Raw genomic sequence first — 13,754 nt, forward strand, 5'->3', positions numbered from 1 at the left:
CACTTACACACTTGCATTAGCTAGTCTATTTCTTCGACTTGTCTAATTTCTGCCTCTTTCAAGAAAGGAAAACCCAAAATCCCCTTTTACATACATACTGCGAGCGACACTTTGCGACCGCAACACAAAAATCCCCGACTCAAACGACGAAATTAACCCAGAAACCAAGAACCCCGGTTGATCGCATTCAAGCTGGCCTTCTCACGGGAACCCGCGCACGTCATGGACCTCAATGGGGTCAAGAGGAGGGACACCACCAAGGGTCCTCCCCTCCGCATCCTGTCGCTAGGTAAGTGAAGCCAAAAACGATCGGTCGCAAGCCCAAACTCCGGCTCGCGCACATTAAATCGCAAACCAAGCCAAAGTGGCAATGCAGCCAGCTGACTTTCTCTTTTCTTTTCTTCGACAGATGGCGGAGGGGTCCGCGGTTACTCCATGTTCATCATTCTCCAAGAAATCATGCACCGCACCTACGTCGAGATCGAGGGTAGAGCCCCGCGCAGAAACGAAATCCCCAGGCCATGCGACCATTTCGACCTGATTGTAGGCACTGGAACCGGCGGCCTCATCGCTCTCATGCTCGGTCGATTGCGCCTGGATCTTGAGCAGTGCAAGGAACTTTACGTCCGGCTAACACGCATGGTATTCGAAACCGATAAGACCATCGCCGGCATTCCCTACCGCTCAACGCTATTCAAGGCCTCCAAGCTCGAGGAGGCCATCAAGGAGGCCGTCAGAGAGCATACTGTCTACCAAAAGGAGGGTAACGATGGCACCGAAAGCGACATGATCAGCCCGCTCAGCGGGTACAACAGCACGGCCTCGGGCCCTAGAAGGCATACCAGCAACGCCAGTACAGTCAGCTTTAGCAATCGCAGCCCTCAGGCCCAGATGGCGCGCCCAGCTCTGAACTCACGCTACGGTGACCCCAACGCAAGGCTCTACGACGCCAGGGAGAACAGGACCAAAACGTAAGTTCATGGACATTTGGCATGGGTCAAATCGAGCCGTGCATCCAAAGCTGACATCTGTGCAGCGCTGTCTTGGCAATGTACAAAGGGTCCCGCAAGGGCAGCCCTGCCGCCATTCTGCGATCCTACGACTCCCGGAGAGAGCCCCCACCGGAGTTTGACTGCAAGATCTGGCAGGCTGGCCGGGCGACGTGCGCGATCGGCCTCGCATTCAAGCCCATTCAAATCGGCCAATCCGTGTTCCACGACGACGGTGCCGGTACCTTCAACCCTGCCCCCGAAGCTCTGGATGAGGCGGTCGTGAACGAGTGGCCTGGCCGCGAGGTCGGCGTTTTCCTCAGCGTCGGCACGGGCAGGCGACCCAAGGGAAGCGATGCGAACTCGCAGATGTGGTACGAGGGCTTCCTGGGTGAGTTTGCAGATGCCCGCCGGAAGCTCATCTCCAAGATTGAGGGATGCGAGACGATTCACGAGCAAATGAGGAAGGACCACCTCCTGAAGCGAAACGTCAATGTCGAAAACTATTATCGTCTTAATGTGGAGGTTGGCGTTGGTGAATTTGGTATGAACGAATGGCATCGCCTGGCCGAGATCAGCACCAGCACGCGGCAGTATCTGAGGCGGGAAGTCGAACAGAAGATGATACAGGGTGCTTCTGCAAAATTGGCCAAGATCCACAGAGCAAACGTCAGGTTTTCCCGCCTGCCAGACGTCCCCGAGCTGGTGAAGTCGAACTCGGAGACAGCTGAGCCGTTTGCCGTGGAACTGCCAGCCGAGATTCCCTTGTCATGGCCGCCGCACAACACGCCGCCCAGCCGCCAGTCATACGAGTCCGGTATGGAGCATTTGCATATACCTTCACCTCTCAGCCCCTCGCCAAGGAGCTCTGGCGAGCGACTTCATCCATCGCCAGGGCCGAGGGCCGAACAACGGCCCCTGCCCCCACAAAAGGATGACGAAGTTGACCGATTGGTCGTCACAGCACCCACACCAGCTCAATATCGATACGCGGCCGGTAGTGACAAGATCGCCATCATGAGCCCCGATGAGCACCCTCGATGGCAGAATCAACCGAACAACAACGGTTACATACAACAGTCACAGCAGCCGATGCGCATCCCACCCCCGCTGCCTCCCAAGACGCCACTTCCGGAACACCAGGGAGCCGGGTTGCGTCGCCCTCTCGGCGCATCGCCGCTGCCTTACCCCGTTGATGATGAGCCTCCACCAGTGAATATGGCTAGAAAGCCAGACTATCGTGGGAGATGAATGGACTCACATGAAGTCGTATATCCTGCTTCTTTGTGGAAGCTTGTTGGGAGACGAGACGTGAGGGGGTCTAAATAGACCCGTTCGGCCTGTTTGATGGACAGCGACACGGCCGTTGGCGTTTTTGGAAGGCGATATCAGGATTTGGAGATTTCAGTAAAGATACCATTCTTAGCGCATGTGATTCGCTTGAAGGCATGCAGAGGCGGCACAAAAGCCGGTCATATTAATGAGATAATGACTTTTTTTCCTTTTTTCCAACTTCGTCCTGTTTATTCCCGTGGGGTGTGACTTCATCGTCCGATGCTCTCCCGCTTCCCGGCTGGTGGCAACAACCCAAGAAGTCGGTCGCTAGTGGGACACTACGTCACGGCAGCGTAGGCCCTGCTGATCTCGAACCGGACCTTAAGCTTAAATCGAATATGCCCCAACGTGTCAAAGCCTCATTTACTTCCATAATATTTCCGAATGAGTTTATTTATTACCCGCCTTGATTTCCCACACGCCAGTTATTACATGCCTCTCTGGCCCCCCTCATCCGGCAGGTCACGTTTTCGTCAGGCAAAGTACACAGTCATGGAACTCAGGCATCGGCTCAATCGTGATGCCGCCGTTGAGATACCCAGCTGGCCATTTTCGCTTCATGTGGCGTTCCGCCCGCGACGCCAAACAAAACCTGCCGGAGAAACCCTAAGAGCCTCGCGAAGACGTATTTCGATGCCATTTCTGCTTCCGATGTCAAGATTTTGGAGAAACCCACGCCGCCAAGGAAAAGCTGAAGGAGTTGGACACATGGAATGTTGCCATGCCTAGCCACCCAAGACATTGGGGGCCGCAAAAGGCTTCCATAGGGACGTTTTACGAAGCCTTGTCCCTCCTCGGCACGTTTTTACGGCAAACTGTCTCCATTCCTTTCTTTTCGAGCGCCACGAACAGGGCTGACGAATTCCACAGGAGATGATGGCGCACCACACTCAGGCGCTAGTAGCCCTTAGTGATGGACAGGTCTCGGCCTTCTTGGTCTTTTGGCCAAGCGGGTTGCTGGGGGCGTCACTCAAGTTTGTGGCCTCGAGGCCACAATATAGGATAACGGCCAAGGGTCGCTCTCCCTTCCCGCGTCCGCGCATGTCTTGGTCAGGACGTGTGTCCCAGCGCACTTGAAGCCTGCGACGTTGTTTCGATGTCCTTGCATTCTCCAGCGCGGAGCCGCCGATCAGGTCTCATTAGGTTTCAAGGAACCCAAAGGCTCCTCATAATCTCTCGCACTTTGACGAACCACCGTCTAGTTTTTGCTCTCTGTTCCTGCCCATATTAGGGTTTCAACCGGCCTTCGCCGATGGCGACCCGTTGACCGCCCCGTTTCGGTCAGCGGACCCGGGCCGGAGGCCATACCGCACAATGTCAGATCACAGGCCAACTCTATCGAATATGATGAACTCCCAGCACGCAATTGGATGGCGGCCTAGGACAAGCGTCCAGTATCACTGGGTACAAAGTTTGGCCAAGATACGCCGACAAGCGGTGCGGCGCACGCTACAGGTCGGCCTACATCGTTTTGTATTCAGTTTGTGGCTGATGCCCAAAAATGCGGCTGAAAGGCTGGAAACACGCCCAGCGTGTTCATCCATACGTGTTTTCGGATAGCTCATCGGAGAAGGAACCGCCTCCGTGAGGGCTGATCTCAGAAAGGACGTATATACGAGGTTGAGAGCGGCAGGTATGGCTACGTCGTCTACACCCGTTCATCAACCCCTCTCTGGACCCATCTGCAGCATAGTCTACTTGTTGGGGTTGACTCGGTATCCCTTTTTCATTCAGTTTTGACTGAAGCGACTGGTTCTCATACGGCTTCCAAAACCGAACCTTGTCACCAGCCGCCAATCCAGATGCCGGCACTAGCGACGAGGCTAATGCAAATCGACCAACCCCGGAAAGAAGCCAATTGTAGCCCTTTTCTCTTTCAGCCAAACATCCGCGACGCTAGACTCAACGTGTCAATATCCGACAACGTGCAGCCAGACAAAGCCACCCCTTTCCCTCACTTGTTAAACCTCACCCCAAGTTTTCACTCCGACGCATATAAGTCAGCCCTACAGACCGTATCGACCGAGCTCCCGGGACCAAGGTCACGTCATGTTTGGTACCGGTCTGCCTATGTGGAACACGAAGAGGAACAGACACCCTGGGGAAGAGCCGTTTTCAGACCATGTCCGAAGGGTCGCAGCAGCCGCGGGCGTCGCGCAACGCGCGAGCCGAGAGGACGACAACGTCGTGCGGGGAGTGTAGGAGGCGGAAGCAGAAGGCATGTAAACTGTGTGTTTAGATGATTTCCATCCTTCTCCGGCCTCTGCATCCCTCGCCAAGCGCTAGGGAATGGCCCAGGGGACATGACCATGCCCTCCCTCTGTGTATTTGAAGACGTATCCGAGGATCGTACCACTAACCCGAGTATAGTGCGACCAAGGACAACCATGCGGCAACTGCCTCCGTCGCTTCCCCGTACCAGTCTGCGAATATCGCATAGGCAAGTAAGTCCGATACATGAGCTCGCCTCTGTCTCTCTCTCACCCGGTTTCCGTCTTTCTGTTTCTCTCAGTTCCACGAGTATTGTCATCGTCTGGATCGTGACCTGATACTTGCTCTAGCCGAATACCGGGGACGTCTACTTTCTTGACTCCGGCGAGAGCTGGTGGTCGAGCTCCTCCTCATAACGCTATCCCCGGAGTTGACTCTCCTCTGCTTCAAGCATCTCAACCACAAACAGCGGCAAGGCATTCATCGGTCAGTATCGCCGGATGGGCCGTACAGGGAGTCACAGCGTCACACCCGACCCTCAGCACGGAATCGACAACCACCGATCAGTTGACAGGCAGCACATCACTACCAGATTCCCAACATGTCGACGGCGGCAATACAGCGGCCGTTTCGCCGTTGTCGTCGTCATCATGGCTACAGCTGGTCGATCCGAGCAGCAGCAGACTGGACTCGGATACGTCAATAGCGTCGCAGCAGCTTCTCACAAGCCGCATCGCATTACCAAACCTAATCCTCGAGGACAGAGGCATTAACAACAAGAACAACAACTGCCCCTCCGAAAATGACCCTATTCTACCAAGCTGGTCGCATACGGTGCAGACTAGACTTCACCGGCCTATTGGCGGACAGGAAGAGCAGTATAGCCATCTCCCAGTAGCCCAGACGGCACTGAACAAAAGGCTTCTCAAAATTTGTACGTTACGAGGAGTACTCCCCTAAAATGGACCGTGTCAGACTCGGATCGTTAACTCCCTCGTGTGTCGTCGTTGCAGACTTCACCGTCCTCTCCCGCTTCAAGGCCTCTCTTAATGGCGAACCGGACCCCAGTAACCCATTCGTCCGCTACTACGCCCCTTTCTGCCTTCAGGATCCTCTCATGATGCAAATCATCCTTTACACCTCGGCATGCTTCCTCCACGAGACGGGTCATGTACCCGAGACCGCCCTCCGAACGTGCAAAGGCCAGGCCATACAGATGCTCAATCAGCGCCTCATCTCCGGGTCCGGCAGCGGGCATGGGACCGGTACTCACCAAGGCAGCAATATCATCGCAACCGCCGGCGGCAGCGGCGAAGGGCGTCCTGGCGACGCCGCCATTGCCGGAGTCATCCAGCTGACAGTGGCCGAGTGGTACTGGGGCGAATCCGAGGAAGACCTGCGGTACCACCTCAGAGGCCTGCGGAACATGATCAGAATACGAGGTGGCCTCGATCAGCTTGGTATGAATGGCCTCTTGGCGAAAAACGCCATTGTGTACGTGAGTTTCCATTCGTGTCCAGCCGGCGCAGGCATTGGTCTAATATTCATACCCTCATTTATATCTAATATTTTAACCATTTTTTTTATATTGTCCGCCTCTTTGTTTTACTTCGCCGTCTCCTCTATTTTGCTTTTTTTTCCCTCTCTCGTTGGGTTTAAATTTTCTTCCTTTTTTTTTTTTTTTTTTACCCTCTTTACTTTTGCGCCTTGCCATGTTTCCATTTGTCCGTCCGACCCTCTTTGGCGCCCTTTCACCAACCTTGACTCGTAAACGGGTCCTCTGTTACACACGATATGCCCGTTCGCTCGTCTTGACCTTCCCAAAAAACTGACTCATATGCTGGTAGTCACGATGTCTCCATAGCCCTCGCGCACGAAAACAGCCCACTGCTACTGACTCTGTCGTCGGACGACGACCGCGGCGGTGCAGGCCAAGGAGCCGCGGCGCCATGGGGCGACTACGCCTTCGTCGACCCTATAAAAGACGTGCCCCTGCGCATGGCGCACGCGTCGCCTCTCGTTCGCTCTCTACCGCTCGTCGGCGTGCTCCCGACATTTGTCGACTGCGTTGAGAGTCTTGGCATTCACCCGGCGACCGCCTCCATACTCGACAATGTGAGGTATCTCTTCAGTGCCGTCGAGGCGGTCTACACCGCGAACGAACAGATGACAGCGACTACAATTACAGCTACGACAGCAGGTACGCCGACAACGACACCGACGCACGCCTCCCGCAAAGCCCAACTCACGGGGACGTATATGCACGAGCACATTTCGAATCTCCACCCCACGATCCCGGGGCACCGTGTACAGTCGCCGGTTCTGTCTACGAAGGGGAGCTCGCCGCCAAGCAGCTACTTTGGCGTCGCCGACGAAGGATCCGTCCGTAGCGGGAGCATCTCCAGCACAGGTACAGCCGGGCCTGGCTCCGTTGCACCGGGCCGCTCGCCATCGATACCGGGATCCGACTCCACCGCGACGTCCGAATGTCCTCCGCCGCCTCCTCCGGACGACAGCGATTGCCCGACAAGCCCTCGATCTGCGCAGCAACAGCAGAATCCGGCCGCGGATTACATGTACCAGGCTATACGGATGACGGCAATAGTCTACACTCGGGCTATTATGACCCGGACCCCGCTGAGCGACACATGCACAGGATCAGAATTTCTGCAGATTTGGACGACGACGTGGCGCGTACCCCTGTCGACGTGGACCGGCGCGGTGGGCATCTTTCACTGGATCATGCTGGCCATCGCGCCGGCATGCCACCGGACGCCGCATGCGCGGTTTGTGAAGAACATGATGACGATCAGCACGCTCACGCTCGGCGTGGAAAATTGGGCGATGGTCATGGGTGCCACAAGGGCCGGCATGCTGCTGCAGCATTGGCTCAAGGGACAAATCGTTCAAGAGGAGCATGAAAGGGGTGGGAAAGGAGGGGGGAAAGGAACAGCAGCGGCGGCAGCAGCAGCATCAGCAGCAAGAGGAGGGCGGCGGCAGCACGAAGAGCGGTGAGCGGGCGTGTGCCTAAGATTCGATGCTGGAGAAGACGACACACCCAGGGGGAGGGGTGTGGGTTCCGTTCCTGCGAAGCCATGGATATTACCGCTGGAGTACTCCACGGCCGCATATCACACGATGAAGAAAAGACGACAAAAAAGAAAGGATTTTCTCCCGCAGGGGTGGGAGGGGAAAAAAAAAGAGGGATAGAGCGAGAGAGAACCACCCAACGAGCGGACTACTGAATACAGCATGACGTCCTAGAGCATAAGGTCCCTGACTTATTTTCCGCAACCATTCTGGAGATTCAGTCTAGGATGCTACGAGTTGGCTTGCCACGAGGTGGTGAAGAAAACACGCTGCCGGCGGCAACGCCGTCGTGTAGTGGTGTGTTCAGGGGACAGCTTGCTACTGGAAGCTACTGCATGAAGGTGACTTTGGAAGAAAAAGAACGGGTAGGGTAGCATAGGGCAAGGGGGGAGGGGGTAGGGGACAAGGGAGATGATTTTTTTGGGATCGCAGTCATTGTGTGTGTGCGAGAGACGTTACCTTGCCATAACGTCGTCATTTCCACCCCATGGACAATCCCTACGATTCCACTTCCGAAATTACTCCTGGGATGCGCTTACACCTTCCGCAGACAAGGTTGAAGGGGGTAACGACAGGTGAGCGAAGAGAGGGTAAGAAGGGCTGGAAGGTGGCAGGGGAGGGAACCAGGGTGAGGCTTGTATGGTTTTGCTGCGGCTCTGAACTCTAAAGAGTGGGTGAAGATGGCTGTTCCTGACCCCTCCCCTTCGTGCCCTTCCCCCCCCGTTGGGTGATATGCGTTTGGTGTGTTCCGGGGTGTGCGGACTTCCCTCCTGAGTCCTGGCACTACAAGGCGATGCGACACTGTCCACGTTTTTGACGGCAACGTGCGACTCGTCGCGGCCGGGATGGGTGACGAATCACGATTCGGTGACCCGTGAAACGGGAGACCTTGCTCAAGGTAGGAGGAAAGAGGGCAAAGCGGTCATCGTCCGGTAGTCTGCGGGAGCCACGTGGTTGTGGCAGAAGCTGCAATGAAGAACCTAAACCGTTTGACGCCGTTTCCGCAAACCACACCTCCCAAGAGACGATACGCTGCAACCAAAAGCCGGTGCCGTTGCGTGGTATCGGTGATGCGGAAGGCCGCATGCGGCAACGGCAACGGCGAACGGTAGAACGGTAGAACGGTAGAGCGGCGGGTCTCGTCTCAATCTCTGGCGCCCCGTAGAGAGTGGTAGTATCGGGACGGCAATGGTAAGTGGAGGTGTCCCCGACCACGTCCGTACCTGGCACCCGTGCTCCCCCGATAGTGTCATTTCGACCTGCACCGCGGGCTCTCCTCCTTCCGCCGCCCGCAGTGATGAGAAATTGATGAGCTATGACGATTAGTGACGACCCGTGACGTTGGAGTTACGAGCCAAAGGTCGAGGAACTTAAGGTATGACGGCGTCGATCCCGAACGCCCGCTGGGAACCAATGCCAGGAAAGCCTGTGTAATATGTGAGATCCGATGGGAGAGGTAGTCGCGCTTCCGGAATGGAGGGTGCATGGTAGATAGAGTAGGGCGCAGCAAAGGCAATGGATACAAATGTATGGATATGGCACGCAACTCTGGAAGTATCGTGCCGTGTGTAGAGTGGTAGGTAAGGTGCAGTGTGTTGGGGAGCAGGGAAGGCGAAGCAAACGAGGACCATCGTGTGGTGGGGTGACTGTACAACCGGACACGTACGAGTATGGGATACACTTGTAGAGACACTGCCCGGTACAAGGTGTTGGACGGAATTGATTTCATCAAGGTCCCAGTCTTGGGCGGGCGAGGATCCCCAGAAGTTTTAGAGTTTAGAACCACGTTCCACAGCATGTTTCGAACGCGTTCCTTCCCCAATCAAAGAAAAGAACGAGTACACGCCGAAGGCTGCCATGTCCTATTTCAGAACAGGCACTTTCTCTGGTTTTGATTTGTACCTTGCGTGATGGAGGGAAACGCCCATGCGTGGCTACTATCAAGATGTGACGAGAAGGGCATCTTCTTCGCCGCTCAGCTGGCGGGCGTCGACGGGCAGGGTTCGTCTATTTAGACTTTAGCTTTCGCCCTGCAGGACTCATTAGTCTTCAACCGCAAACATGAGATCGGTATGACGCAGTCGTCGTGTTCTATGCAAATGTACTCTACCTTCTCAAAGTGTTCCCACAGTTGATCACGCTCGACTCGAATCAAGTCTCTGGTTGTGATGTAACCAAATCAGGCCAACGTGAGTTGAACTCAACCTAAAGTAGCCTCTTGTTGCAGGAGCGTGAGCCCTTGTTCCTGGACGCCTTTGCGCGATCTCGACTCATGAGAAGCACATGGCATCGATGTTCATTAGTCCTGTTCTTCACCGTCGATTGGCCGCAGCTGACGTTGGGCATGCTACCATGAAATCGAACTAGGACTATTCCGGTTCTTTTCGAGAAGTTTCTGCGGTCGAAGCTTCACTGTTCTTAGTTTGGTCACCTTCTCGCCTCTGCAAGAGTGAGAAAGTGGCACACGGGGACCCATGATGACAATCGAGCACCTGTTCGACTGACAACCACCCCACCGGCGCGCTTTGGTATTGTACCATAGTACTTCGGCTTTTGAACTCGTCTTTACCCTCTTTGGCCAAGGTTCGTCTAGGGGGGCTTCTGGTGCTGCTCTGTTCGTTCCGTATCCACTCTCGCACCGATGCAAGCTGACGGTTTGTTTTCATTCATGTGCCTTGCCGGCCGGTCTGTCTTCTCTGCCTGGCGATCGTCTTCAGGTGAGCTCAGGGTGGGTTTGGTTCGGTACTTGCGCGCTGGGACCTGAACAAGTCCCTCTGACGAGAAGAGTACTTGGGCTTTCATTCAATGCTGTTGTGAAGCAATGCGCATTGAAAGCGATGCCACTGGCCGATAAGACAACGCCCCCTCCCTCTCCACTTGGCCGTTTGGTTAGACCGGACGCCGGTGTCGGCCGCTGGCCGTTGGCCGCTTGGTCATCGAGCCCTTGACCGCCGCAGCCGCAGCGGCAGGCTCAACTTAGTCCCGAGGCCTTCAACCCACGGATAAGTATGATGCAAGATAAGTATTCTGCATCGGTTGCCTATCGGCTCCTCCTCTTAGCCTAGCGCTGTAATGCCCCCCCATAGATCTGAGGTTGTTATTTCCGGGGCGTTGCACACACTTTTCTTATCGTTAAAACGTCGCCGCGTTGTGAATAAAAACCCCAAGGTAGGCCAGAGTAGCGGCAACTGCGTGGAATGTCAACCGCTTGCTTCTTCGAGGTATCGGGCTTCATGTATTGCGTCAGTTCGGATGGGCCGTTTGCCATGCGCCACATGATGCAGCCATTCAAAGCCAACAATCCCCCGTCTAACGTCTGCTCACACGTGTAGACCCTCGCAAGCGTGAAATAAAATCATGTCGGCCGATATGCACACTTATCGCTGTCCAATCTTGAGCCGTCAATTGAGGGGATCTCCCCGCGCAGTAGGAGCTGGGCATGCCTCGCGAGAGGCGACCAAAGTCAATTGTTGGCCATTGGGTTGACGAGTCGGGCATTTGCATGTGGCAATTGACTCTTGTCAGCTATCTCGTGCCTGATTATTCGAGGCGAGCTTGGGATGGATCTTGAGACGAGGTTTTCAGAAATGCAGTATACAATGCCGGGGCCTGTCTCCCAGTTTTTTTGTCGATTTTTGACCGTCTGAACCTTCACTTCCACTTCCTCAAAGCATATTGGTGTTTGGATGCGGTGCCGAGCCTCAATCTTGTCTCACCGGTTTCGTGCGACACCTTTCTTGACTCGTGCTTTCGGCCGACTTAGCCATCCTTCGGTAAAACATTATTCAACTTTGCGGAACTGCAGAGACACTGGTCCCAAATCGACGACTGAAGTGAGTTGTCGGCTGTCTTCCGAACAAGAACGAAGATGCCGGACTCTTCGTCGTCCGATACATTGGCATCGTCGGCGGTACCGCTCCCGTCCGAGACCACGGCGCTGCTTCCGAAGCCTCCCGTATCCGCCCCCGAGGAATCCTACCCAATCCGGCAATGTCTGGCCGAGATCCTGCTCCTCGCTAAGGCCGCCATTCCCGTCATCTTGGCTTACACGCTGCAGAACAGCTTGCAAACTCTCAGCGTGCTTATTGTCGGCAGACTAAGCCCAGAAGCTCTGGCCACTGCTGCGTTTAGCTACATGTTCGCCATGGCAACAGCATGGCTCATCGCTCTGGGTGGCACAACAGCGCTCGATACGCTGGCATCAAGTAGTTTCACGGGATCGTCGAACAAGCACGACTTGGGCGTGCTCCTGCAGAGAGGTATCATCGTCCTGTCAGCATTTTATGTGGTAACGGCGGCGTTGTGGTGGTTCTCTGAACCTGTGTTCCGGGCGCTGGGCCAAGAGGAGTTCATTTGTGTGCAAAGCTCGACGTTTTTGCGATACTTGATCCCGGGCGGGTTGGGGTATGTGTGGTTTGAAGCCATGAAGAAGTACTTGCAGGCTCAAGGTAAGTCATGGATCCCGATTGTGTTTTTTCCTACGGGCCAAACTGACGCAGCCGTGTTAGCAATTTATCGCCCAGGCACGTATGTACTCCTTATTACGTCTCCGATGAATGCCGGGCTCAACTATCTTTTCGTCCACACATTTGGTCTGGGTTTGTACGGCGCCCCAGTCGCTACGGGCATTTCGTACTGGGTTTCGTTTCTCCTTCTTGTGGCTTACGCCGCCTTCATCCAGGGCAAGGAGTGCTGGGGTGGACTGGAGCTGCGCAAAGCTGTCAAGAACATCGGACCTTTTGCTAAGCTGGCGATATTGGGAGTCGTCCACGTCGGTACAGAATGGTGGGCTTTCGAGATTGTCGCACTAGCCGCCGGAAGACTTGGCACAATACCGCTGGCGGCGCAGTCGGTTATCATGACTGCGGATCAAGTCATCAACACGATACCTTTCGGCCTCGGCGTGGCAGCGTCGGCCAGACTCGGAAACCTGCTGGGCGCACAACAACCGCGGGATGCAGCGATAGCGGCACACTCGGCGGCGGTTCTGTCCGTGATTCTTGGGGCCGTGGTGCTTACTGTCCTCATGGCAACAAAGGATGTATTTGGCAGAATCTTCAATGACGACGAGCGAGTTGTCCGGCTTGTGGGCGAAGTGATGCCGTATGTCGCTCTGTTCCAGATTGCAGACGGACTAAACGGCTCATGCGGTGGTGCGCTTCGGGGTATGGGCCGACAGTGGGTCGGTGCTGCGGTAAACCTCGTCAGTTACTACGGCGGGGCACTCCCAGCCGGGATATACCTAGCCTTCCATGGCTGGGGACTCGCCGGGCTGTGGGTCGGACAATGCGTTGCTCTGTATCTCGTTGGAGCGCTGGAATGGGTGATTGTTGGATTCAGCAAATGGGATAAGGAGTGTCAGCGAGCGCTGGATCGGCTCGACGACGACGGCAGCGACGGAGAGGCTAGAGATGCTGGAGTGGTGTAGAGACCAAGGACTCGCCCCCAGGATTGGAAGCCACGATGGTAAGCAGTATTCGAAGAGGGGGAATGGCTCGGGTTATTACTGACAAGTTCTGCTGTGTGGTGAAGAACAAGATGATGAGAAACGAAGCGCATGAACTAGATGGCCGACTGGCAAAGTGGCCGTGTCGGATAAACGGTGCGATACCGAACCATTGAACGGGGGGAAGAGTGCGTGTCTGCATATACAGCCCATTGTCTTCATCTGGTTGGCGGACTTCGTTGGTGTTGGTCGTTATCTGTAGTTTCTTCTTCTTGGGCTATTTCATCCATGTATGTACACAAAAGACGGTGAGGAGGTGGGTGGCGGTTGATAGGTGGCCCAAACATTAGCTCGGCGAAAACGGCGATGGCGAAGAATTGAAAATGAAATAAAAAATAAAAACCATCACGGCTGAGACGGCATGTGTAGACAAGTCAAACATGGGGAGAAAAATCCATTTGGGAGAATAGTAAGCAAGCAAGTATTAAGCAAGCTAGCTAGCTCGTGCTTTTCCCTCGATAACCTGGGCCAAAAAAACGGACATCACCCAAGGGTACAAACAGCAGGTACCATTCGTGCTATCGCTTCGCAATCTTTCTCCCAATTTCCGGCATGTGTACCGATTCAAGAAAGAGGCCGCGGAACGAGCACTCGGCCAGGGTGAAGAAGGCGCGATGCAAGAA

The 13,754-nt window shown here is 55.1% G+C and overlaps 3 protein-coding genes across 3 annotated transcripts; all 3 read left to right on the forward strand.

Moving 5' to 3' along the window:
- Positions 1-222: 222 nt before the first annotated feature.
- EsH8_V_000820 (acyl transferase/acyl hydrolase/lysophospholipase) lies at positions 223-2,240 on the forward strand (the record flags this gene model as incomplete). The annotated part of the gene is made up of 3 exons (XM_083273336.1): positions 223-289; positions 410-971; positions 1,037-2,240. 3 exons carry the CDS (start codon positions 223-225, stop codon positions 2,238-2,240), a joined length of 1,833 nt encoding a protein of 610 aa, XP_083126051.1.
- Positions 2,241-4,446: 2,206 nt separating this feature from the next.
- On the forward strand, positions 4,447-7,550 carry EsH8_V_000821 (uncharacterized protein; the record flags this gene model as incomplete). Its single annotated transcript, XM_083273337.1, has 5 exons — positions 4,447-4,542; positions 4,695-4,768; positions 4,886-5,469; positions 5,549-6,029; positions 6,383-7,550. The coding sequence occupies 5 exons, from the start codon at positions 4,447-4,449 to the stop codon at positions 7,548-7,550; spliced, it is 2,403 nt and encodes an 800-aa protein (XP_083126052.1).
- A 3,943-nt stretch (positions 7,551-11,493) lies between these two features.
- On the forward strand, positions 11,494-13,053 carry EsH8_V_000822 (mate-domain-containing protein; the record flags this gene model as incomplete). The annotated part of the gene is made up of 2 exons (XM_083273338.1): positions 11,494-12,073; positions 12,134-13,053. The coding sequence occupies 2 exons, from the start codon at positions 11,494-11,496 to the stop codon at positions 13,051-13,053; spliced, it is 1,500 nt and encodes a 499-aa protein (XP_083126053.1).
- Positions 13,054-13,754: the final 701 nt, after the last annotated feature.

This window comes from Colletotrichum jinshuiense, chromosome 5 (genome assembly GCF_051148585.1).
Source record: "Colletotrichum jinshuiense chromosome 5, complete sequence".
In the NCBI taxonomy this organism is placed as follows: Eukaryota; Fungi; Ascomycota; class Sordariomycetes; order Glomerellales; family Glomerellaceae; genus Colletotrichum; species Colletotrichum jinshuiense.